The 27525-nt window shown below is 42.7% G+C and overlaps 1 protein-coding gene across 1 annotated transcript; it reads left to right on the top strand.

Annotated features, from left to right (window-relative positions):
* Positions 1-702: 702 nt before the first annotated feature.
* On the top strand, positions 703-27436 carry dars1 (aspartyl-tRNA synthetase 1). Its single transcript, XM_018743268.2, has 18 exons — positions 703-864; positions 4843-4945; positions 6001-6030; positions 6316-6373; positions 7088-7180; positions 9721-9823; positions 14371-14473; positions 14760-14840; positions 16645-16704; positions 19727-19838; positions 22662-22796; positions 23993-24140; positions 24339-24485; positions 24693-24735; positions 24918-24998; positions 25925-26036; positions 26369-26440; positions 26973-27436. Exons 1-18 carry the CDS (start codon positions 842-844, stop codon positions 27062-27064), a joined length of 1596 nt encoding a protein of 531 aa, XP_018598784.2. The 5' UTR covers positions 703-841; the 3' UTR covers positions 27065-27436.
* The last annotated feature ends 89 nt before the right edge of the window (positions 27437-27525 follow it).

The raw sequence follows: 27525 nt of genomic DNA on the forward strand, positions 1-27525 counted from the left end.
AAAGGAATTATTTTCTGTACTAATAATGTAGTGCATTTTAGGTTTCTTTAATAATGGAATTATGTATTCAAAAAAACCAATACTTGTTACAAATGACAAAATAGAACTGCTTTAGTTTTCATTACTATAAATATCTTTGGAGTATTCAAGAATTAATCAAAACATTAACAAAAACTGTTTTAGGTGCAATGGCAATTTTCCAACTTATGATAAATTATTATTTATATTTATTTATTTAGCATTTGCTTTTCTCCAAAGTGACTTCCAATGAACTATTGTTATCAGCCCACACACAATATTCACCATGGTGACTTACACTGCTAGATACACTGCTTACAGTGGGTCACTCATCCATACATCAGTGGAATACACACACTCTCTCTGTCACTCACACACTATGGGGGAATCTGAACAGTGTGTCTTTGGAGTGTGGGAGGAAACCAGAGCACCCAGAGGAAACCCATGCTGACAGGGGAAGATCATGCAAACGCCACACAGACTGAGCGGGGATTGAACCCACATCCGCTCGCACCACCCAGGTGCTGTGAGAATCATCATCATCCTCATCATCGTTGTTTGTAGTCCTTCGTCATTACTTCTTATTTTTAAATTAGGTAACAGTGTGATAATTCATTTCTATGGACGATCACTTAGGAACCAAAGTTGCGTTGCTTTTTTCTACTCGGACCTAAAGGATGTTTCTCAGTGTTGGTGTGCCGTCGAAACCGGTCCTTTCCGCTCATGCTTGAGGTGTGAGATTACATGTTAATTGACCGCCAGACAAAAATTCGAAATACGTCAGTTTTTGACAATTACCACAAAAAACAAACTTGTAAACGCCATGACTAAAGAAGAAGTGAAAGGGTAAGAGACGCGTCGAGAGCCTCGAAAGCTGCGCTCGCCTCAGAGTCAGTAGCTTGTTAGCCTAGCTAGCTGGCTGCACTGCGTGCTGCGAGGATTAATAAATCAGTTCGTAGTTCGTCAGGAAAAGACAAATGATTATAAATATTCTTATTCAACACATCTGTGTTGCCGAGATTGTTCCAACTATTCTATAATTTTGTTGTATTGCACAGCTGCAGAGTAACTAAATCTTCAATTCGCGTCATTCGTTGTGAGATTACATCAGCATCATCATGTCAGCTGTGTGTCAACTCAAGTGAAGTTAAGACTAAGTTTGTGATCTGTGTGTAACATTTACTTTTTATTTCGCGTGGCTGTATTTCCCCCCTTTCATAGTTGTAAATATTAAAAATAGCATTTTAAATAATGTCGTAAACTTGCAGGTGTGGAATTATTTTTACATTTATAAAAAAAATACTTGTGTGGCCCAGTCAGCTGTTAGTTTCCCCGCACTTTCTTCGTATGTAAGGAAACTGTACTTTATTAATTCCATAATTAATCCACAGTTACGCTATAAAATACTATGTGTGCCTTGTTCGTGGTCAGATGAAGGTATTTGATACTAAACTGTGAATGTCACCAGTCTGAGTCATAATTTTTTTTTTTTTTTTTTTTTTGCTTTTTATAACATATATACCATGTTGCTTTAAGGCATGTTTTAATTTGTCTAGGAGATACATAAAAAGTTACTTTTTATTCCTTCATTGTTTTTCAGTTCTGTTGATACTAGCATTCACTTTGCTTCCTGATGTCTCCAGAAAGACAGTCACATCCCTGTCCAGTTTATCATATAAACCTAAAAAATCTATATATACATATGATATATATGGGTCATTTAAGTGATATTATATTTTTTAGATGTTATGCTGTTTGGCCAAAATGCTGCAAGATTCAGGCAGAGAAAAATCTGACTCTCCAGAAAGAACCTATACATAAAGTTCCACGTGCCTGATTCTTACATTTTACATTTATACATTTACCAGATGCAATCTGGTACGCAAAAGTGCATCAGAAACAAACAGCATTAAGTGCTGTTTATTCTTTATTAGGCGCTGTGATATTTGGATAAAGTTTAATGCAGCTACTCGTGTGATGAACCCTGGTTCATATGTTGGGAAGAAACAATCTAAATTTACTTAAGAATCACGAGTCTGCATCTATCTGTCTTTCTGCTAATGTAATGCACACATTATATTTTCTATGAGGTGCATGTCGCTTTGGAAAAAAGCGTCTGCTAAATGAATAACTGTGAATAAATGTAAGTGCAGTAACACAGTTAACGAGAGCACAGCTTGTTCGTTTCCTCCCACCGGTTTTCATGATGCCATGATGGGAACGTAAGGCTGAGCAGGCAGGGATTTTGATATCCCCGTTTCTGTTTTTAGGTTGGGACAGCTGCACTCTTTAAAATCAAAGAGCAATTGACTATATTGGAGATATGGCCTTATGCAGGAATTATTAACTTGCAAAAGAGTTCCCTGGTCTCTCGCTGCATGGCGGTGTTAGCGGACTGTTGCTTGTTGTTTAATTTTTTTTGACTGTACATTAATTTAGACAGGCTTTGTTCCCTATATCCTGAAATTTGATTCGCGTTAGATTATCTTATAGCAGTGCCCCCTTTGCCCTCTGGCCTTTGATCCTGGGAGATGTCTGGGAATCATTCATCCGCAAAGTGTAATTGTCCGCCACGCCCACCTACCTGTGCTCCACCCTCTTACCCTACACACAATGTGTGGACAAAGACTTTGGTCTTTCAAGTCCCTCTATCAATCTTCGTGTTTTCAGTACTAGGTCACACATTAAGTCATAAGGTGTCAATTGGGAGAAAAAAGGTACAAACTCGTATGTGTCTCTAAGGGCTGAAAATTTGCATTAAAATGGTGCATGAAAGTAAATCTTACATAATCACTTGTCGTGCTATTTGAAGACATTCAAATTTTGTTTTAATTACTTTTGTTACTTTTAGCGAAGCATGTTGTAGAAAGAAGGGTTACTTTTTTATGAGGGAAGCAGCACGGAACTCCATGAAATTTCAGTGCGAGAAACGGAAGGGTCCATTTTCATGTTCTCCGTCTTCCATATTTCAAATCTTGGTGCGGTCAGTAACTGAAGACCCTCTTTATAAATAAATTATATGCAAAGAACAGTAGTTTTGACTTCCTTTCTTTTTTCGGATGTTAAGATGTACCGTGATCCCATGACATTTTCCTTTTGTCTGTCCGTGAATCCAGCAAAGACCTTAGGGGGGAAATAAAGACAAAAGAAAAGGTTTTTAAAAAAGCTGAAACCACAAGGCCGTGTGACATTCAGGAGCAGGTGCCTCGGTGCCTTCTCCAGGGGGTATCCTCACAGGTGGGTGCACCTGTGCCTTTTATCATGCTGTATTGTGTTGCATCCTTCCTCGCACCTGGCACCCCTCTGGCTTGGGCTCTTGTCAGACTTGCGTTATGTCCTCAAGGGGCTGGTTTGCGGAGAGGGAGGGGAGACCCAAATGAGGAAGCTTGCATGCCGTTCTGGACTCGCTCCAGCGGTGTCATCGGTTGTGATCATTAGCGAGGAGGCTCTGTGTCATCCTGACCGATGCGTGCCCTGCTCCCAGGAGGGTGGAGGGCTTGGTGTAGTGTGCTTACCATGTGGGGGCAGGTTCCAGCTCGCTGCGCTCAGTCTCACCTCGGTGGTCATCTCAACGGCTACCTAATACCTCCGTTCAGATGTGACGGCGTCCCCAGTGATTTGGTCAGTGCTTTGTTGGGTACTTTTAAAATAGGAAGGCAGCCACTCAGACTTGAACCCCCCGAGGTTTCTTTTTGCCTAATTCCTTCACCTGGGAGTTCTTCTTTTCTTTTTTTTTTTTCCCTTCTTCAGTAACCAGATGGCTTATTTTTCAAGAGTACGTTAACAAACTGCCTTCTTCGTGCATTTTGTGTTTGCTTCCTTTTCAGTGTCATTTATGTGTTGGCCTTATGTTCTTTGTTGCTCAGCTCTGTGAGGCGCCTTGTTGAGAGAGCGCTATATAAAAGTAAATTGAATGGAAAAAGAAAGTTTGGCAAAAGACATGTAAAACTCAAAGGGATCCATAAAACTTTAGAAAAAAAAAAAAGCAAAAATAAAAACGCTTTTAGTGATTCACTCATTGTGAATAACTATTTATGCCGATTCAGTGCTGTCATGGTCTGGAGCATATGTAAGAAGTATAGGTGTGAGGCAGTGATAAGACACCTGTCCACCACAGGGAAATCACACACACTCATTGACTCAGAGATACACACACACTACAGGCAGTTTAGAATCAAGAGCTAACCTGAAGCATGTCTTTGGACTGTGGGAGGAAACCTGTGCTTAGGCAGAACATGCAAGCTCCACACCGATCGAGAGAGCTTTGAATCCACATCCAAACACACGTCCTGGGTGCTGTAAGACACCAGCACTACCTGCTGTGCCATCATTCCGTCTCAGTTTAGTGATAATGGATAAAGTGGAGTTAGAGTGGATGGAGAAGATAAATATCTAATTTTCCCCTGAATTTTTTCCCCAGTTTGGAAGTTGTGACTGGTCATAGTGCATGCCCTTTGTACTGAGTGTAGGTGTTCTTTTGAACATCACAGGTCCAGCCATTGCCCCAGTATATTGTACTGTAATAGATTTAAAGTTAGTGTGTACAGAGGGCATTTATCTGTCTGACCTCTGCCCCCTTGAGCACTTCTGGCACTCGGTCCTAGAATTCACACACTCCGTACTTCTGTGGAAATGTGAAAACAATGGGATTAAAGGTTGACCATTGCAAAAGGCTGCCGAGCCACAGGTCGGGTGTATTTGATTGGGGGGGTGGATTTTCCCACCAGCTAGACCACTTCCCTTGGGAGTTGCGCTCAGGTTGATGCATTTATTTTTGTTTTTTCCCCTTTTGTTTTCTTCTCTTTGGGCAACATCCTCCGGCAGTGCTGTTGAGGAGGACTCTCAGGCCCAGTCAAAGAAAGCACTGAAGAAACAGCAGAAGGAAGCGGAGAAAGCGGCGAAGAAGGCCGAGAAGCAAGCCAAGCAGGTCAGCGCAAAGGGCGGTTGGCACGGAGGGCTTGGGGGTGGGGTGGGGTGGGATGGGATGGGGCGGAGATCCCTTTCTATGTTTGCACTTTGTTTTGCAATTCCTGTACTTGGTCTGTTTTGTCAGCCCAAACAAAAGGGCTGTTTTGCTGGAAATGGGATATCAAGCGATAATATAAACTTGCAGAAAAACCCTTTTGTGTATCATATCGCTGGGAGCAACTTATTGTTGTGCTGTGTTTAGAAGGTGGTATCCCACTAATAGCCTTACACATTGAACATGTATGTATAATTAAGCTGTAACAGAAAACCTCACAGAACAGTTCCATCTTGCTGCAGGACCCTGTTTTCTGACATTACAGAAGGATGAGGTCGTTTTGTATTTAAATATGTTCCTGGGTCACAGTAAATACCCTTTCAAAGAACACACATCCATCTGTACTTCCCCCTTTGCATAATTTTTCTCCTGCTTCTGAAGATGAAAACAGAAAGCCTATTATGAAAGAGAAAAGGCCAGAATTCAGCACTAAATAATAAAGCTTTTTCCCACCATTGTTTATTTCCTGTTAAGAAATAATGTCCAAAAAAAAAAAAAATCTGAACTCCAAAATTACTTTTTGTTGCTCTGAACTCTTAATTTAGTCCCACTTCTGCAACCAATAGGCAGCTAAAGAACACATTGAGAAGAGTAAATATTTGATCATACGTACGCACATATACATCATTGTTATAATGTGATTAAAAAGGAGGTTTCTTTGTTAAACAGGGGCAGCAGGTTGCGTAATGGTTAGACCTACTGCCTTGCACTTGGAGGACCCAGGTTTGAATTCTGCCTCCTATTGTAGTGCCATTGAGCAAGGTACTTACCCTATATTGCTTCAATGAAAATTACTCATATAAATGGGTAGAACAGCGGAAGTCTCTTTGCAGAGAATCCTCAGGTATAAGATGATAGAAACTGTGTGTTTTTATTGTAAAAAGTGTTTTCTTTGCCTTATGTAAGGCCTTTGTGCTGGATGAGAGTTCATGCTCCACTGACCTCTTTTTTGTTTGCAGGCAGCAGAGCAGCAAATGACCGACGAAGACGTGAGTGTCCGGTTTAAGCTCTAAAACAGCACATTGGCCACGTTGCTCTGAGCTTTGACCTCCTCTGTTTTACTTCTGTATTAACCTGATTGATGCCCAGTAGACAGATTAAAGGTGAAGAAAAGTCTGCTAGGTTCTGACTACATCTCAGGCTTTTAAGACACTTAAATGTGAAGTGACTTGTATTATTTTATGCAGCAAACAAGCACTATTTTATGAACTGTGTCAGTCACTAGTGTATTGTTGCTAAATGAAATCTTTCAGCCATGATGTTTTATTTTGCAGGATTTTGCCGAGGATCGCTATGGGGTTCCTCCAATGCTTCAGTCTCAGGCGAGACTGGGTAAGTATTGGATTGTTCCTCTGTTGTCTTCAGTTTTTGTTTTCCAAGCACTTTCCCAGGACATTGGTTTGCCTTTCATCTGTGTTTACCCTTGTGGACGTCTAGAGCTGGTGATCAGGACTGATTGCAACATGGTGTGTGATGCAGTCTTGACGTCACACAGGTTTTCACAAGAAAGCTGCCGCCTTCCGATCTCCTCGCATGTTTTTACCCTCATATTTTAGCACCCGATCAAAGTCCGATAATAAACAGCATGTGGTTGTTACCGGGAGGATACCAGGTTGTTCTGCATCCTCAGCCTCCCAGTCGTCCGACTGTCTGGCTGCTCTTGCAGGTCCACTGCCAGAGAACAGAGCGCAGTTACCACTTGAACGCCTTCTTGCCAACGATAGGGAAAGATAACTGCAAATACTTTCATCTAGGAAGAGTGAGGGTGGTTCAGGTAGAATGGGACAACCGCGATGGCATCATCTGTACTACAGTTAGACGTAAATCAATTTATTGTACCCTTTCCGCGTTTGAGACTCCTTGTTGGAACCCAGTCACAGAGGATGGTGGTGTTTTAGGGGAGAGGGTGGCGTGACATCATGGTTTTATTTTTGTGACCGTCTTTTGTCCTTGTCAGCTAAGGATTCTAAGTCGTGGCCCTGTTGTGAAGCCCTTCTGATGTCAGCTAACTGTTCCCCTCTCCCCCTCTACTCCTGTGTGACACAGACCGGGTGCTGGTCCGCGTCCAGGACCTGACAGCAGAGAAGGCTGGCCAGCTGCTCTGGGTACGTGCCAGGATCCATACAAGCCGAGCAAAAGGTGAGAGCCCCCACCCTCCGACTTCAAACTGCGTGCTTGAGCTTCTTTTTCCCACCTGCTCGGCAGGGAGTCTTCCCTCCATTTCCTCAACATGGCCTGTTGTTCTGGTTTGTCCTCTCCTTTGTCGCCCATTCCACCAAGCGCCGTGTTATCTCCACCCGACTGAACACAACAGGTTTATAACGTATGAATTGAAAAAAGAGAAATCTTTTGTTCATGATTTACCTGCACAGCTGGGATTTGGGTGAGTGGTGAGGGACTCCAGGGCTCTGTGTGGTGCAAAAAAGATGCCGTGGAAAACTGAACACTAATGACCCAAGTATATAATATTTTCACTGTAAATAATGTATTAGGAATAGAATATCAGTAATGGGCCAGTATCATATTATCCTGTTGGATGGTAATCCTGAAAGCAGGAATGCTCTTCTTATTGTTTAGTTCACATAGTTCAGATTTTCCCTCTGACTTGAGGTAGTAGAGATGTTTGTCTGCTGAGTGCAGAGGGAAACCAGTTATTTGTAGTAATGTGATGTGGGCAACACTAGTGTGATAGATGCCGTTACATGAAGTTGCAGGTTATTTATAATTCCTGAATGCTTGTCAGGCATGTCTAGGAATGTTGTGTTCATATAGATATAAACAGCCTCCTCTTACAGCCAGTGGAGATGCTGTGAGGCAGCAGCAATACCTGCTGTCCCATCATGCTGCCCCCAGTTTATTGATTATGGATTGAAGATTTTCACTTGAAGGTGTTTTAACTGCAATTCAGGTTTGTGTGTATGTGGGGGACAGCTGGTAGTATAATGGTTACAGCTACTACCTTTGGACCTGAAGATTGCAGGTTCATATACCACCTCCAGCTGTAGTACCCATGAGGAAGGTACTTACCCTAAAAAAAAAAAAATTGCTCCAGTAAAATTACCCAGCTGTATAAATGGGTAAATAGTTTTAAACAGATTAACATTGTCGCTTTGAAGAAAAGTGTCAGATAAATAAATGTAATATATGTGTGTCATCTATATGAATCATGTTTTGTCGTGTAGCGCACAACAGTCCTCCAATCTATTCATTGGGTTCTGCCAGCTCTGCATCTTGTGCAAGGAAGCGGTTTTCTTTTGGTCGTGGGAGGTTGTGTAACACTGTCATACGCCAAACTCCAACTTGCTGCAGGTAAGCACCTGCACTTGCTGTTTTTGGGGCTGAAAGACTAAAAATACCATCAAAAAACAAACCATCGGTATGACGCTGATTTCCTTCCAAGCCTCCATTCGTGTGAGGAATTCTCCCTCTGTCCATCCACTTATTCATTCAGCTTCAGCCTAAAGGATGTCCTGGATAGCAGAACAACATCCTCATTTACACTCAGGTGAAGTTGTAAATCGAGATTACTTTGTTGACACCCCCACAATACAATTCTGTGGCAAAAACAAGATCAAAGCATTTGGGTGGTCTCAGCCCCCTACAAGGTCTTCTAAAGAGTACTCTTCCTACAGAGAGGTGCTTAGGTGTGTGTTTAGCAGTCTGCAGACCTCTGCTGCCTACCCACCTTACTTCAGAAATTGAGGTCGTTTTTGATGGGCGCACCCCCCCCCCCCCCCCCCCCCCGAGACGCGGTTCTGTGACGGAGAAAAAAAAAATAATACAATCTGCTGCCCACGCTAACAATGCATTTTGTTTATTCTGCTTCTTGCAGGTGTGTCATAAATTAAAACTGTGCCAAACCTCAGTGCTGGTCATGCAAAATCCTGTATTACAGAACAGGAAAGTGTTTCACAGGTCCTTCCTTAAAAATTTCTACTTCTTTGATTTAGTGCTGCACGCTGGGTGTAATTCACATTTTTGAGAGTCACATTTATTCATTTGCAGACACTCCTGCAAAGTGACATACAACTATGTAAACAAAAGTGCATCAACAGAGGATGAAGAGCTTTAGATACAGACATGCAAAGAAGGACAGAGTGGTGAAAATTTATGTAGTTGTTAGGAGATCAGGAGGTAAACGGATCTGAAAGCGATGGATTTTACAATCAGTTTATAATACTGGAATGTTTTCAGCAGTTTCGAGGGATGGAAGAAGCTCATTCCATTTTCAGTGAGCGGGACCACCAAGCAGAGAGGGGAGGAGGCTCACAGTGTTCTTACTGGGGTTTAGGGAGTGATCAGCTATTGATCAGGTGCTGTAGGTACAGCATAACAAAGGCTTTGCTGCTTTGTCCATGTCAGCTGGTGGTTCGCAACACCTATGAGGTCACAGGAGAAGCCAATCGATGGGTTTCAAACAGACCCGTCGATGTATGGGATTTGGACAGGAAACGGCACCGTAATGTTGACCATCAGAAAACAGTCTCTTGTTGCTCATGTCATAGAGTGATACTGAAGGTGTAAAATGATCCTGGCACCCGATTCAATGCTAGAAGGAGGTGTTTACTGCACTCTGCCTGAGCGCCTGTGCACCTGCTTGCACTTGTTTGTGTCTGTGTGTGTTTATGCGTGTGTGAGGGCATATATGCGTGACTGCTGTCCTCCTGTCATCCCTTCAGGAAAGCAGTGCTTCCTGGTACTGCGGCAGCAGCAGTTCAACGTGCAGGCCCTGGTGGCTGTCGGCGATCGTGCCAGCAAGCAGATGGTCAAGTTCGCCGCCAAGTGAGTAGGAGCCGCCGCATCCTGCTGCCCCCCTCCCCCTTTCTCCCAGCGTGAACAATGGTGGGAAAGGCTCTGCTTTCACACATTCACAGGGAGCCGATCGTTTTTCATCCTCGGGAACGAAAGCACCGTTTTCATCGAGCAGCCCAGAATGTGGCTAATGAAACAGGTCCTGTTACAATAACAAGCACCTAATGTGTCCGCACTTAAGGGCCTGTTGACAGTTCATTACCTGTGGTCCACAGGAGTTCTGATTTTTCTGCAATGCCTTCGTCAGAGCAGCGGCTCGGTGTGACAATCTTCAGACTTGTGCTCTCGGATTCAAAACTCAGAGCTCGCAGCATGGGGGACGTTTGAATGATACACAAAGGATTGGGCTGCTGTAAAACAAAAGTAATGCTTATTAGAAGCATTCTTGTTCTTCTCAGCATGTTTGAAAAAGCAAGCGGCTGAAGAAGTGATCTAAGAGGAGGCACTGGTGTTCCGTTATACAGTACCAGTCAGAAGTTCGAGTCCACAGGGCAATGCGACTAATTGGGGAATTGAACAGAAGAGTGAAAGCAAAGCAGCACATTGGTATCCTACAGCTGAAGGACCTGCTGCAGAAGAGCTGGGAAGACATGGTGCCTCATTTCCTCACCAGTCTTCTGAACCAAAACTAGTTTCCTTCAGGTGTGCTCAAATTTTTGACTGCTGCTGTATGCTAGTGCAGCGGTGGTGGGCTGCTCAGGCCTAGCATGACGACATCCTGCGTGTCCCCCGTTGACCTTAACCAACTCTGCCAGACCAAGGAGGAAGTTGTCCCTGGTCAGTGGGGTCAAACCAAATGAGGCTCAGCTAATGTCACGGACAGCAGTCTGGGACACGAGTCACACGTTGGGTAACATCATCTTATCCCCTGTGTTTCTCTCAAACGGATAATCTCATGATCAGGCCGGATATCTTCTCTATGAAGGAAGTGTCAGTGCTGTCAACATGTTCAGAGAAGAGGGCCATGGAAGAAGGACTCAAGCTTTGTTTTCCTTATCTCCTGCTTAATCTACAGGAGAATGGCCCACTTTTAAGGCTCTGGGGTGGAGAGTCTTCGTCCAAGATTGACACAAAGGTCAGCAAGGGTATCTGTTCATATGAGTGCAGACCAAGCAGTCTGACTGGAGAGATAATGGAGCTACCTGAATTTTTAGAGCTTGTAAACCAATTTATAAAGCAGAAATGCCCAAGGTAACAGTACGTTTGACATTTTAAAAATTAAAAGCCTCCATATCTACAAGGTCATGGCTAAAAAAAAAATGGCATCTGCAATTTTTTTTTTAAGTTTCGAAAGGTCTTTCATTGTAAACAATTGGGTTCCGCTTTTCTCTTTTTGCGCAAGACTGTGGCTTCAACTGACAGTTGATGCTGTCGCACGCAACACAGTGATGTGCTCACCAGACAGCTCCTGAGCGAAATCAAGATGTGATGAAAGACCATGCAAGCGGACTGCTGTCGGCCCACAGCAGCACTCCAGCACCATGGGGCAAAGCTGTGTTTCATATTTGGTAGCCCCTGGGACAATTGTGCATAAATCACCTTGGAGTTACTGCTGGGCAAATGTGAACTTTTAATAAAGTCAACCATGTTATACCATGCCAGACCTATTAAAATACCTTGCCTTTCAGATGAGATTAAATGTTTAATTTCAAATGTCGGTAATACAGCTTGATTTGGTGACAGATGGCTGTTAGCTGTTAGCCTTTACTTTTCCTTGCTTTAATCTGATGATGTTCTCTTGGGCCTCATATCCAGATATTAAAGTGCAGTACAGTTTGCTTCTGGTGGGAATCCAGCTTGTGAGCGTTTTGACCCTGCCAGTTGGGCTGCGGGTACCACTGCAGTTAACAGACTGCACTTGTAACAAATAGGTGACAAAACACTTTTCGGATTGTACTAATGCTCGTGGAAGCAATGACGAAGCTGAGCCATGCGTTAGAAATATGGATGAAAGCAGAAAATTCTGAAGGTTCATCAAAGGTTAAATAGAGAGCACCACTGCCTACTCATGACTGAAAGGCTGCAGATTTGCAGCCCAGAGAGTCATCTGCAGTCATCCCTGTTAGGATATTAAAAAGGCCCTTGAATAAGACTTGTGGGCTCTGATGGTGCTAGATTTTACAAGTTTCACAGCACTGATAAGCTCACACATTTACGTTTTTTTTATTTAGCAGACACTCTTGTCTAAAGCACCATACAACTTGGTGAAAACAAAAGTGCAATTCTCCAGCAGATATAGGCATACGTGCAATTCTTGAAGTATGGCCAGTTTTTCTGATGTCACTTTTTAAACTGAAATACATTACCATACATTACACGGGTAGCTGTGTATGGAATTGATAGGAAGTACATACGTATGATCCAGTGTAAATTTATCTAGAGGCCATCCTGAGAGAAGGGATTCTGAAAGAGATTTGTTTTGAAGCCCTGTCCTAATGTTGTTAAGGATTCAGCAGCTCTGAGCAAAAGAGGGAGATCATCCCACCACATTGGAGCTAAAACTGCAACCCACCTCTGGTTATGGCTTTAAACCACTGACGGATCTGCTAGCAAATACCTACAGCACCTCTCATAAGTCGTTTTAGGCCATAACCACAGTCTAACTTGGCAACTAGAAAAAGTCAATAGAGACAGACAAAGGGGGCAATAAATGGAAACACACTGGCAGCGTTTTGCAGCATTCTGGATCAACTGGAGGAGGATGGGATGCAACCATTCCTGTGGGCACCTTTTTGCATTTATTCATTTAGTTTATGCTTTTCATCCAAAGCAATTTGCAATATTAAGCTACTTACGAATATTTTCTCATTTATACTGCTAGGTCATTTTTGCTGAAGTAATTTAGGGTAAGGACCTTGCTCAAGGGTACAGCAGCTAGCGGTAGGGTTTGAATCTGTGAGCTTTGGGTCTGAAGGCAGCAGCACTAATCATTATGCTACCAGATGCTCCGTTTAGTTATCTCCTTTTGGAAACTCCTTCATAGAAGTATACCCTCCTGATTCCCACCAGAAACGGTTTTGGATATATTTCTAGGATTTCTACACAGCTGTCCAAGGCTCATTCCCAAACATGTCTTTTATTGGCATAGAAAGTCCTCTGTAAGTTCATTACAACTGAGCTTTGAAGCATATACAGATAAAATATAAAATATCTGTTATATATAAACTTAAAACTTCTTCCTCGACAGTGGACAATTATTACATATACATATTTGTATGACTCAGGTTAAAATAGTCTATTGTAAAAGTCAATAGGGTCATTTTGTAATCTAACTTGTAGACCTTGGAACTATTCTGTTAGAGTTTGTGCTGCACCTTGTCTTGCAGAAAGCACTCAGATGGCATCTTGAGACACTGATTGCTGCAGGTTCTGCAGCTGCTCTGTTATTTGGTCATATGCAATGCAAAGCCATATTAGGATCTAAATTTTTCAGTCTGTAACAATGCCAATGATTTTTCAAAATGGTTTGTCAAGTTTATTTAAATGTGGTGAAAGTCTGAGGTTTTCATTTGTAACTATGTTCTCTTCCATTGAACATTGAAAAGGGGAACTCAAGGCGAAAATGGCCAATAAAAATCAAAGGGAGTGTCTTCCTATGCTTACACAACGCATTTGGACATCAGATTTTTTTGGGTATAAATACTATTGATGCTTTCACTCTATTTTTGGGTCCTTGGCATGCATGTACTTTCATTGTAGATGAGTAATGGAAAATGTGTTATTCTACAGAAAAACTTGTTTTTCATGTCCAACTTGATGCATTATCCACACAGTGTTTACAATTCCTTGTTAAGACTTCTTTACATCAGCATTATGGTGTTACTGTGGTTACCGCTGCCATGATAAATGAAAAATATTAGCAGGTCCTAAAATATTTGAGGTCACAGGTTATGATTTATAAACCTATGAATTGGTAAATACAGTTCCGTTTATTACTGTGCCTGCTGTGTGATGTAGAAATTCACAATAGTCATGTAAAAGTGGAACTATGTAGCCAGAAGTCATTGATCAGCATATTGGCCATGATGATTCTCATTAAGCCACAACCATGAGCCAGATTCTTAACCAGAAGTCCCTTTGTTCCCTACTGCATATAAAACTGTTCTTCTTTTGACACTGTAACTCTTATTTATTCATTAAGTTGATGCTTTTGTCTAAGGCAACTAATAATGCTGTGTTTTTATAATAAGCTGCTTAAAATGATTTATACAGTTGGGTACTTTTTATTTTATCAATTAAGGATGAGTACCTGGATCAAGGGTGCAACGACAGGAGTGGGGATTCGAACCCTGACCTTCTGATTCCAAGGTTGCAGCTGTAATCACTATAACTGCCTGCAGCTCTGTTACCATTACCTTGTGTTGATACGATCTTGCAGATTTTCCTGTTCTGTCGACAGTGTCTGTGACTTTATACTCGTTGGTTTTTTTACGCAAGTGCAGAGCGTTGATTTGAAGACGCCTTTCGGTAGAATGGTCATGAGATGTTGACCCTTGACCTTAACTTGTCCTCCACAGCATCACCAAGGAGAGCATAGTGGACGTGGAGGGCGTTGTCAGAAAGGTGGAACAGAAGATTGAGAGCTGCACCCAGCAGGATGTGGAGCTGCACATTGAGAGGGTGGGTCTAGGCCACTACCATCGCGTGTGAGGCCATCAGCACAGGGGGGTTTTGATGAGCAAAATGAGAGGTGTCAGATGACAGCCATGGGAGATTTAATTGGAAATGCGAGTGGATCAGAGGACATTTGGGACATACAGCCCTTTCCCTTTACTTGGCTATTCACTCCAAGGAGAAATGTGCTTTTCTTTGTGCTTTGAGGCACTTTGAGCCTTCCTGGGGTGCATCATCTCCAGCATAATGCTGGGTGAGTCTGACCCCTTTGCTTCCCTCTGCTCTTGCTTAGATATTTGTGGTGAGTCAGGCCGAGCCCCGTCTGCCCCTGCAGCTGGAGGATGCAGTACGTCCCGAAGGAGAAGGTGATGAGGTGAGCATTGGACACGGGGGGGGCTCTGATGGCTGGTGTGGTACCGTCGGCTCTGGTTACTTTCTGTCACAACAAAGTCACCAGAGAGAGTTGGCTAAAATACACCGTTCACTCCTCTGTAGCTGAACAAAACCCACAGGTTTTGTAATCATTGCATCTTTTTAAAAAAATTCATTAATTTCCTGAATTAGTGATGTCTTACACATATCATGTGAGTTATAGATATTCACATGACCTATTATTGGAGGTGCAGTGGGTAGTGCTGCTATCTGACAAATCCTGGTTTCTGGATCTTTTTACACAAAACCTTTCCCCTACTGGAAAGTAGGTAGGGTGTGAACCATAAAAGCACTCCTGAGAACTGACACCCTCAGAAAAAGAAAATTTGTCAACATGTTTACCTGCTTTTCACCTTACTGTATATTGCAGTGCATTATTTATTCATTTTGGTCCAAATCAAGGCTTGTACATTAATTTACTTAAGATGATTGACCCATTTATGAAGCCGGGTCATTTTATTGTATCAGTTCAAGGGAAGTGCCTTTATCAAGGGTTCTACAGCAGAAGGGGAATTTGAACCTGGGTCCATTGATTATAAGGTAAAAGCTCTAAGCACTGGCCCAAGTCATGGAATAGTTATATGTAGACTTACCACAATTTATGTGTGTGTTAAAGGGCATTCTCATACTTTTCAGTGAAACTGCTGACACCTGTCTCGGCTTCAGCGGTGTTAACCTTGGTGTTGTCAGCCACCTCCGTGCCGAAATGGTTAAAAGAACACACTCTCTGTTGATGTTAAATTTCCAGTGGCTTCAAAGTGTGGCAAACAGCCTTTTTCCTGCACTAGAGAAGGTGCCAAGAAGTGTGACGTTTGCAAGGCCTCTCTTTGGAGAGCTGCTTCCGCCGATAACCCAGTATGAGAAGATGTCTTTGGTTTTACGGTAGCCATGGTTTCAGCCCCCCTTCCTCCCTCCGCAGGAGGGCCCAGGGCTAAGAAACCAAGCATTTCCCAGGGGTCTCAGGCTCTGAGCGCAGGTGTCCTCAACAGGGACCTGCCCCTCGGGGCACTTGCTGGCCGCTGGGGAGCACGTGTGTGTGTCAGGATGTGAGACCATGGTATTCCTGTTCACCCCTAACCCCCGGGGGTCTCAAGAGGGAGCTCTGAAGAACAGCGGTCGTTTCCCCTTTCTTCGTCAGAATCACATCCTGAGCTTTTTTGTGTCGAATATATCGTTCAGAAGAAACCTTGCATTTGTCACCTCCAGTTATTTTTCTGCAAGAATTTGTAAAAAATTTGTTAAACTTCCTTTTAAATTGTCCCCTATAGAAAAGTAAAAGTTACACATTAAACGCATATCTTAATTTCCTATAATTTCAGAAAGATTGAATATTACTAGTGTGATTTACTCATCAGCATTTGCCCAGTTAACATTTAATGTGGAAATGTGACAGTGTTACAGGACATTGAAAAAATGTTTAAATGAAAACTCAAACTCTGTTTTTGATTAAGTTATTGATACGTAGGCTGATGACTCACACATTTGGATAGGAAGTGTAACTTATAAAAGTTAACATTAGTACTTTGAATGAATCCTGGAATATCTAGAGACCCTTTAGATCATCTTAGTGCGACAAGACCACCGCTGCTGAATACTGCAGCCTTTTGTCTCGTGTTATGTGTCTGTTTCTTGGTATAGTGTTTCAGTGTCTGATGCAGGGACCAGGTTCTCTTCTTTTTTTAATTTAAAAAAGGTATTAGTTTAAAAATGCAAATACCAGCATGTCATATTTTGGATTCACACAGGAAGGAAGAGCTACAGTGAATCAGGACACGAGGCTGGACAACAGGGTGATCGACCTCAGGGTAAGACCTACGCAGTCTTCCTTTTAGCGGTTTACTATTCACTCAGTCCATCGGCCAGTCGGTCCATCAGTTGACCGGTCAGCTTGTTTCTCCTTTTTAGTCTACATTCTCAGCAAGTCACTGTTCATTTCAAAAGCCAAGCCACTGAGAGCAGCCAGGGGTCTTCAGGAAGTGTGATGAGCGTGAGGAATGACAGCCCATGAAACAAACTGACATTACTTTTTTGTTGCTCTGCTGACAGTTATTGAAAGTACTTATTTACATTTATTCATTTAGCAGATGCTTTTGTCCAAGGCGACGTACATCTCAGCAAATGTACAATTTATGCATTAACTTATCATAAGTTTTCAAACAAATTCGGACTTTGCTTGTTTACACAACTTCATGTGTGCTGAAATGCAGTACTTCCTGCCACTGGAACGGAGTCTGCAGCGTGAGATAAGAGATTCCAAGTCATCAGACCATGTCCCTTATGTTATCGGAGCTCCTGGGCTCCATGCTCTGTGTACCTGGAGTACCAGTCTTCGCAAACAGTGCTCCTCCACAGGCGGTGTGGTCCTGGCCACTGTGTCTTAGTTTGCAAGGATAAAACTTTGCGGGCTGCATGGTGTCATTGGTGGGGGGAAATTATGGGCTGATCAACCTAAACAGCATTTTTTGCTACGAGATTATATGATTTGGAGAGTATAATACCAGTTTTCAAAGTGAAGGATGAAATTAGTTCATTTAACATTTGATTTTGCATCTCTGAACATTATCCCTGTACTTCTAAAAAAAAAAATTTCAAGTGATGTCCATCTTCAGAGCAGTGCAGCAGGTAAAGTTGCCGTCTCACAGCACTTTGACTGTTTGGATGTAGGCTGGAATCCAGCTCTGTGTGTGGAGTTTGCGTTATCTCCCTCGTGCCTGCGTGGGTTTCCTCCAGATGCTCTGGTTTCTTCCCACAGTCCTGAGAAATGTAGTTCAGGTTAATTGGATGCTTTATATTGCCTGTACTGTGTGTGGCTGCCCTGCTATGGACTGGCTTCCCATTTAGCAATTCCAGGATAGCCTCCTGACTGCTGCAGCCCTGACAAGAACACATGGTTAACGTGAGTGAGTGTCCATCTTCGGGTTGCAATTTTAGTATAGTTACTGCCACAGTCAGTTGTCAGGTTGAGATCTCATTTGCATCAAATAGGACCATGGTTAGATCAGTGATCAGATCATTTGCTTTTTTGCTTCATAAATTAAAACAACTTCACTGATCAAAAGCTGCAGCCCATGTCTTCCAGAGCCATTTCTTTCCTGATTTTCTAAATAAAAATAAGTCCAACACCGTGTGGTATGATTATCTGTATTTTAATGTAATTTCTATAGGCAGCTACATGAATGATGGGAACCAGCAACATAGGGGTAACAAATGAGCTGTATTTGATAATCCCATGTTTGTGTCTGAAGGTCTTCATCTGTTGTCGATGGACTTATGTTTAGTCTGCATTTTATTTCAATTTATAGAAAATTAACGGAAGAATGTAGCTGCGATCCTTCAGCAGGAATCCATGATCCAGTTTTACAAAATAATAAATTATCTGCCTCCCAGAAGTGAATTTTTTCTTAGCAGTAATTGTTGCAGTTGTAGTAATGTACCAGTGAAAGTGTGTGATAAATATCTAGAACAGAAGAGAATAGTTTATTGTAAAAAATCTTACATGATAAAACCAGGTAGGGCACAGCTTTTGCGCACTCTGTTTAGTTGCCATGGTTACACATGTAAAAACAAACTACTTTTTTTAAGTTGTGAAAATTGGCCATACGACCAATGCTGAACCCTGTGGTTTGAACGTCTTGTGGGTAAACCGCAGTGCTTTGGTGTTATAACTTGGAGTGTAAAATAAACAGGAGTGACGCAAGCAGAGCTGCAGTCTCACCTTGTGCAGAACATAGTGTGGGCACATGCAAGAGCCCGTGAACAGTCTCAGAGGAGCCTTAGACGCTGGCTCGAGATAAGGCTGCTTTGCATGCGCAATTTTTCCATCAAGGCGAGATGGAGAGAGACGCACGACCAAGCGGCGAGAGCTGTGAGACGACCTTTGGATTTGTACGCAGACATTTGCAAACTTAACTCTTCAGCAATCAAGAGGAGCCAGTTACCCACTTGGGTCACCTTTCTTTTTTCCCCTAAACCCCCAAACTAGTTGTTCTCTGTTTATTTTAATCCTTTTCCTGTCACTTTGGAAGGTGTTTGAAAGCACAAATCTCGTGACAGTCTGAGTTCAGCAGCTATTAAGCTTGTGAATCTTTCTAGTAACCTTAACCCTAACCTTCCATCCAAGTCCTTTACTACCAGGATTTTCTTCAAGAGTGATTCATCTGACTCCATCTTTCTATGTTAGTTTAATGCTGTTGAGTTGTGCCTGAGAAACTAAAAGTGAAAATGAGAACATCTTCATTTTAATACTGAGAAAGTGGGAATTGAGGCAGATCTTGTAGCGGATTGTGGGTGGGTGTTGCAGAAGGTGGAACCTGGAATTTAGGGTGGTCACAGCCATCCTGAGTGGGCTTCGCTCTGCAGTGTCGGGGGTTGCAAGCTGACGTTGAGGTCTTTTTAGGGCTGGGGAAATAGTACTGGGTGTTTTATTTCACCAGTTAAAACTGCTTTCAGCCCTGTGTGTGATAAAAGAGGATGAGAAAGAAATCTGAGGCCTTCATGAACAATTCAGCACTTTCATTACCCTTCAGTTGCATTTTTTCCCCCTGACTAGCATGGTTGGCTTTCTGAATACAGTGTTGTAGTCAAGACCAGATCATAAGTCTTTAATTCTAAGGCATTTGTATAATTTATCAGTCTTGAGACCTGGTGCTAAAAGATGACACAGGCTATACTGTCAGAATTTATTAAATTAGTTTCCATAGTAACAGTGTGAAGATCATTCTTGATTGTGGCTAAAGGTAATGTGTATTTGATGTTGTATGTTCCTGTTTTTCTCATAAAAGTGATGACTTACCATATTATTCCTCCCCTCTCCCACCCATTTTCCAGACTACCACCAGTCAGGCCATCTTTCGCCTGCAGTCAGGAGTGTGCCAGCTCTTCAGAGACACCCTCACCAGCAAGGGCTTTGTGGAGATCCAGACTCCCAAAATCATATCAGGTGCCACTCTTGTGCCATGTGGGGCTAAAATGAGTGACATTTAGCATTCATTCAACATGATGTTGACACAGCTATCCATCCATTGAAATGCAATCCATGACAACTGCTTGTCTCATTCAGAGTTACAGTGGTCTGGAATCTATCATGGCAGCATAGGGCATGAGACAGGTTGCACCCTGGACAAGTCACCAGTTCATTGTCTGGCATTCACACACGCTGCGGGCAGTTAATCTGAAATGTCTTTTGGACTGTGGGAGGAAATCTGAGTACCCATAGGAAACCCACACAAACATGATGAAAACGTGCAAACTCCAAACAGAGATGGATTTGACTCCATGTCCAGATCCACAGCGTAGGAGCAGTGAGGTACCAGCGCAACTTGTGTGCCATCCATTTGTATACCTCTGTCTTATGTGGGGACATAGTAGCAGTCCATCTCCTTGCACTTGAACCTGTACCTAACTGGTAACAAGTGCTATAGTTCGACTTGAACTTGAACTACAGCATCTGCTGCTCCTCTCTACCATTCATTATGGTACCAACTTGAGTATAGCCAATCAGAGCGCAGCCACATTTCAGTTTGAAATTGGCGCCCAGGTTTTAGTGTCACAAACCTTAGAAAACATTACCTTTGACACTGAACTCGAAGAAAACCACATGTTCCGTTTTTGGGTGCACAGAAACTAGGTACAGAGTCGTCCACTCCCGTGAGAGTGTGAATTCAATGGGTTGGCCATATTCCCTCTCTGCACCACGTCAACACACCGCAGACTTTAAATGTACACGTGATCGGTAAGAGTGTTGGGCCCGTGCTGAGGGTGCACTCACACACGGCAGGAATATCTTAGAGGAGCAGTAGCAGTGTTTTCTATTAGTACCATGCACAATTTTAATACTTTTGCACACTTCTTGAAGCGCTATAAAAATGAAACGGCTGCAGCTTTACGTAGATCTTTTTTCTTTTAGAGCTCCACAACCAGCCAGTTGATTCCTGTAGGCCTCAGCATGTCTACAGGGTCAGTACTGGTGCACGTTTCCACTCTACATGAGCTGTTGCTCCATCCGATTTAGCTAATTGAACTGGTCTTTGCCTTTGCTCAGAGAGAGATTTGCTCATTATGAAGAGAAACCAGGGATAGAAGAAGAGCCTTTTTACACGGCAGGTGTGCAGAACTGCAGGGAGGTAGTAAGACGCTGAGATTCTCGACTCAGAAATAGGTTTGAGAACACCTGCTGAATCATGATAGCTGATCGCTTTGTGTTTGTGAAGCTCTTAAGGCAAAGGGTAGGTTTTGGGGAGTACAAGATTTAGAATTTTTTCCCCCACCTGTTTTCATGTAATTATACAGTAGAAGCCTGTTTAATGTAAAACACTGTCAGTGATGGGAAAAAATATATTTTCCAGCCAGTCTACTTTAAAATTTTAGACTGGAACTGTAGGAAATATGATCTCCAGAACAAGTATTTTCTTCCATCTTAAGGGAACATTTTAAAGCTTGTGCTTCGCAAGGTGGGCAGGAACTGAACAAAACACTTGGATGGGGGGCTGCAGTTTGCTCTGACAGTGCCCTTTCTTTCTGTCTCTCTGTACCCGATCACACGTGTGTTCACATCGGCTGCGTGCAGCCTTCACACAGCAGTACAGACTGTACCCAAACTGCTGTTGACATGGGTAGCGGTATTTTCACGTGTTTGCTAACGTGGTGTGTGTGTGACCAAGCTTCCACTTCCTCTTTTCAGCTCACAGCCAATCAGACCGTGGGCTCCTGGGCGTTTTCGAATTTGAAATTGCCGCTCTGCTGTGAGTGTAGTGAACCTCAGAAAGAACCACCTATAACAGTGTGTACTCTATAAAAACCACACGTTCCCCACAAATACGCCCAACACAGAACATCATGTGCTGGTAGCCCACCCACCCAAAATCATCAGTGGGGGTATGACAACAATAGCACCAGATTTGCGCAGTGTGGAGTGCACATTTACATGCAACAGCCAAAGTGATGTACTATAGAGAGTAAACAAAAGTGCATTTCACAAAATAGAGCTTAAGATGCAGATTATCAAAAAGCAGCTTGTCTGATACCACCTTTTCCTGCCAATACACACTAGACAATGAGATGTCCTAGAATTGGGCCTGATAAAAAATAAACATACCATGATAATTGTGACCAATAATATGGTGCAAATTTATGTTGCTGAAAAGAGATCAGGAGAACAGTGGGTCTGAAAGCAGAGTTTCAAGACCCTTCTTAAATTCTGAGAGGGATTTAGCACTTCTGAGGGAAATCATTCCATTACTTTGGGGCCAGAACGGAGAGCCAACAGATTTTGGATGTCCCCTGAGTAAGACCACCAAGTGGCGAGTGTTTATACAGTCTCTCCCACCCCACGTCTGCAAAATTTAGTAGCATGTAGAAAAATTTCGCACTTGATTTCACCTTTGAATATGGTGTTGAGCGAGAGATTTCGAACCACACAAAGTATTTCACATGAACTTTGATAACATGCGAATTAAGTGCGATCAGTGTAATCTCAGAGATACACAGTGTATACTTAAAGTGGTATGATCTACGTAAAACGCCTCTTGCAGATAATGATCACAGCGAGTGTTTGCGCGCATGTGTGTATGTGGTTACCATGCTATCAGTTGGCGTCCTGTCCAGGATGTAAGCCCCCTCAGCCTTCTGCCCAGTGTTTCTGGGATGGGCTCCGCACCACTGTGACCCTGACTCTGACAAATGGTTTGCGAAAGTGAGTGAGGTAATTATCAGATGGACTCAGATGATTGTTTTAACAGCATTTTGTCACGTCTCCTTCCTCCAGCTGCCAGCGAAGGAGGTGCCAATGTCTTCACCGTCTCCTACTTCAAGACTAGCGCGTACTTAGCCCAGTCTCCACAGCTGTACAAGCAGATGTGCATCTGCGCTGATTTCGACAAGGTTTTCTGCGTGGGACCAGGTAGGAGCTGGCCTTTCTCACGCCGAAACTTCTTTCACACATCCCCCACTGGAGCTCAGAGTTCCCCCCACTGCAGACAATGACCCCTTATGACCTCTAGCCTCGAAGCTGGGTATCCGGACTGACCTTCAGCAAATGCCCGTTGGGTAGTATTACGGGTAAACAAAGGAATGTGGGTTGCCCCAGTAACCTTAATGAATTCTGTTATGTGCCAGGAAACCACAGCACACGGTATTCTAGAAGGTCGAGACGAAACAGCATCCTGCTTCTTTACAAGAATGCTCACTTTCAGCTTGAAGACACACACACACACACACACATTTTCAGAACCGCTTGTCCCATACGGGGTCACAGGGAACCGGAGCCTACCTGGTAACACAGGGCGTAGGGCTGGAGGGGGAGGGGACACACCCAGGACGGGACGCCAGTCCATCGCAAGGCACCCCAAGCGGGACTCGAACCCCAGACCCACCGGAGAGCAGGACTGTGGTCCAACCCACCGCGCCCCCACAGCTTGAAGACAGTTTGAAAAAAAAAATAAAAAGTTTTAACACCCATACAGAGCAATTTCATGTAAAAGCCTCATCTGCCAGTGACAGTTGAAGGTGTAAGTACTGAAAGCCCCAGAAATTTGTGTGGAAAATCCCTGCAGCCGCAGAATGTGTCTGGTGCAAAAAGAAAAAAAAAGGTAACGTTAGTTTATGCTGTTTGTGAGAAGTGTGACTCGAGACTGCCATCACGTGGGCTGTGTGGCTCGCTAGCGGAATGTGGTACCTTCCATGTTGCACTTATTATTATAATGGTTCACTGAAGAGTGCTTCAGCTTTAGTGTAGAAAATTATTCACATTTTTATTTCATTCTTTTCACATTGTAACAACCCATTAGGTGTTCTCCACACACGGTCTACATTAAATTAAGTTTCCGGTGGAATTTCTCACTTAATACTTTTTGTTTTTTTGTCTATTATGGAATTATAAGTGACTATATTTAAATATTAGGAATGGACTGGGGAACTTTTGTGTTTCTTTATAAGGTTCTCTTCATTTCGTTCCTGATTCAAGAGCTCAGGTGAAATACGGTGCAATATGTATGCGGAGAGTGTTATGAAAAGTTCTGTTTAAACTTGAGCTTTAAACTTCAGCTCAGGCCACGCAGAGCTAACTGGATGGTTCTTCACGGATCTCGTGTCCCTCAGTCTTCAGAGCCGAGGACTCCAACACACACCGGCACCTGACGGAGTTTGTGGGCCTGGATATCGAGATGACTTTCAATTACCACTACCACGAGGTGGTGGAGTCCATTGCCGACACCATGGTCCAGATTTTTAAAGGACTGAGAGACAGGTATGAGTGCCTGAAGTAGACTCTGGGCTCACAGGGGGACATGAATGCTGTCATGAAATGGCATGTCCTCCATACAATCAGGACAGTTTAAAGTGTATCTACTGGGAAAGGGGTTCAAATGCAGTTTTTTTTTACAGAACCAGGTTTTCAGTGTTTGTGTGTGCATGCGTGTCTGAGATGTGTGTTCTCTGGGGACAGGTTCCAGACGGAGATCCAGACGGTTAACAAGCAGTATCCCAGCGAGCCTTTCAAGTTCCTGGAGCCGACGTTGCGGCTCGAGTACTGGGAGGCTGTGGCCATGCTGAGGCAGGCTGGGGTGGAGATGGGTGATGAGGACGACCTTAGGTAAGGCCATCACACCTGCCCACGCTCTGTTCCACCTAAATAATGTAACTTGTCAGTCATCCTATCCCCACGTTTATAGCTTAGTATGTTTTATACAGCATTATACTTATAAAAATGTTTCACGCAAAGTGTTATTCTTACATAAAAAGGACAGCGCTCAGTGTTTTGTTTAACATGTGCGCATATTTTTTTCTTTTTTCAATTCAGCACACCCAATGAAAAACTTCTTGGACGTCTTGTCAAAGAAAAGGTAAAAATATAAATGAAGTTGGTGTAAAATCTCTTTGCTTTCTTAGCATTACTTTAAGGTGCTTACCTTTAAATGATAGAAATCTGCTTTCTACCCTTTTTGTCAGTATAATTCAGTCAGCTGAATGTCAGGAAATGTGTAAGGAGTGAACATGGCGTTACTTTTGCTTTTTCTTTCCATAGTATGATACCGACTTCTATGTTCTGGACAAGTACCCTCTGGCAGTGAGGCCCTTCTACACCATGCCGGACCCCAGCAACCCTGTAAGTGTGTGGTCACCTCAAGGTCTGTTGGTAGGGGGCAGAGCTTGACATTAACTTTGGCTCACCGGCCACTGTGGCTAGTGTTTTCCATTTTGATTATTTATTTGAACAAAAAATGAGTTTAGCCTTTTTGTGCATCCACACTGTCGACAAAAAATTTCATCTTGCTTAATAAAATAGGTAATCTTTTTTAAACAACATTTATATATATATTTTCTTTTTTTGCTAGTCTAGCCTTAATGTTAATTTATGTCTGCTCAGACCTCTCTTTTCATCTGCCCACATTGAGGTTGCCTAGGTGACGATAGTATTACATGTAAACTAAGTTACCTTGTTTGTGAATTTGTAAAATTAATGTAGTTACTAGCAATCAAGTACAGTAATGTTAGTTTTGATTCGCACAGCCACATCCACAAGTAATCAGTGAAGGGTCTACCATGCTTCCCAATCGCGTGGATGTTTTCAGAAAAGGAGCGTCATCTGTTGAAACTGTGATTACTTCATTTCATCATGACAAGTGCTTTCACAGCAACGCTGTCTTCACGCCCTTAATATGCCGCCATATTTTCAACTTTTTTTCTCTCTTTGTGCTGTTGGAGTCTGGTGCCGAAGTGCCCAATAGTATGCGTATGCACGCTGTGCAGCAAGTGCTCATGGGAGTTGTAGTATTATTTAGGATGACAATGACTTGATTCGATCATCTAAGGAGAGTTTTGTGAACTACTTTTTTTTTTTTTTTTCCCCACACCACCAAAACATCACCCGCCACAGTGGCTAGTAGGGGTGATGGAGTTACCCGCCAATGCCGTTTTCTACCTGCATTTGGCGGGTGGGTGTGTGTTAATGTCAAGCCCTGGCAGGGGGAGACCAGCCACTTTGACAAGTGGCTGTATACCTGACCCTGATCTGCTGAATGCTCTCTTCAGAAATACTCCAACTCGTACGACATGTTCATGAGAGGGGAGGAGATCCTGTCGGGTGCTCAGCGAGTCCATGATGCCGAGCTGCTAACCGAGAGGGCCTTGCACCACAACATCGGTAATTGAAGGACCTTTCATCTGGTTTTTTTTCTTATTTGAGAAAGGAATAGTGGTGTTCCTCTTTAGCACATTATTGTACCAGAAGGGTCTAATACAGCCTGTTTCTCCACAGTACCAGTTAACTTATTTTAGATTATTAAGTAGAAAATTATGTGCTCAAGGATTTAATATCCGTGGCCTTTTCATCCTTAACCACCAAATTATCTGCTGCCTTGCTGTTAGTTTCATGTACAGATGAAAGCAGATGTGATGAATATTTTCCACTAAAGCTTGACAGGTGAAGCTTCATTTCCTGACATGTTTGATCTCTGTAACCTTGGTCTCTTACAGACTTGGAGAAGATCAAGGCTTACATTGACTCTTTCCGATTTGGGGCTCCTCCTCATGCGGGTGGCGGCATAGGTATCCAGTCTGTCCATAAATTCATAATTCTTGTCAGTGTAACAGTGATGCAGTTCAGCTCATATTTTATGGTTGATATGAATTCTGTCACATTGACTCTATCATATTTAAGTCACCAAATAACTAAAATTAAGATTGTTTACTTTGATTTGGTAGGTACTGATCTAGAGCACTCATGAATTCCCCATAATCACAGGTCATATAACACATTCTGGTATCTCTTCCTAGATGTTTTTACATTAAAGAGCCAAAGTGGTGATACAGCACTGTTCTCCAACAAGTCATGATATTCAATTTTTTAATTTTTGAGGGGATAAATATTATTTAGAGGTCATACTTGTCTACTCCAATTTATTAAAAAAAATACACACATATATATATATATATATAAAATAAAACAGAATGCACAATTCTGTGCCCACTTTAAGGCAATGAAATGTTATTCTGTGCTATTAGAACATTGGTAGGAAGACGGTTTAGGCGCTTGGTGATGCTTTACTGCTGTGTATGCTGAACAGCCTGTACTCCACAGGACTGGAGCGAGTCACGATGCTGTACCTGGGGCTCCACAACGTTCGCCAGACTTCCATGTTCCCCCGTGACCCCAAGCGCCTGACCCCTTGAAAAGGAGCAAGGGCTCATGGGCCATTCGTGGAGGCTGCTTGAAGGAACAAAGAAAAAAACTGAAGTGCCACTGCTAACTCACAAATACAAGATATCTGTCTAATCCTGCCTAGAACGGTGCTGTCAGCACAAATTAATGGGATTATATAGGGAACTAAGTGTGCAAATTACTTATTAATATGAAGAAGAGACTTGGACAAATGCATCTTTCCATACATAAATCAGTTTTGGTACCTAAAAATTTTTTACTATCAACTGTCTACTAGTCACACTACACGTTTTGTGGTGTAAAATCAGGACAAATGTGCACTTGTAACAGCCTAGCAATGGTATTGTCACATTTTCTAACTTACTAGAGGGAAGTCCTTAGAAATAAAAGTATTTCAAACTGAACTTTTGACTATTTTCAGGAAACTGAACTCATTTTGAAACACTCACTGCCAACTTTTTCTATTCTTTCC

Source organism: Scleropages formosus, chromosome 14 (assembly GCF_900964775.1).
Source record: "Scleropages formosus chromosome 14, fSclFor1.1, whole genome shotgun sequence".
Classification (NCBI taxonomy): domain Eukaryota; kingdom Metazoa; phylum Chordata; class Actinopteri; order Osteoglossiformes; family Osteoglossidae; genus Scleropages; species Scleropages formosus.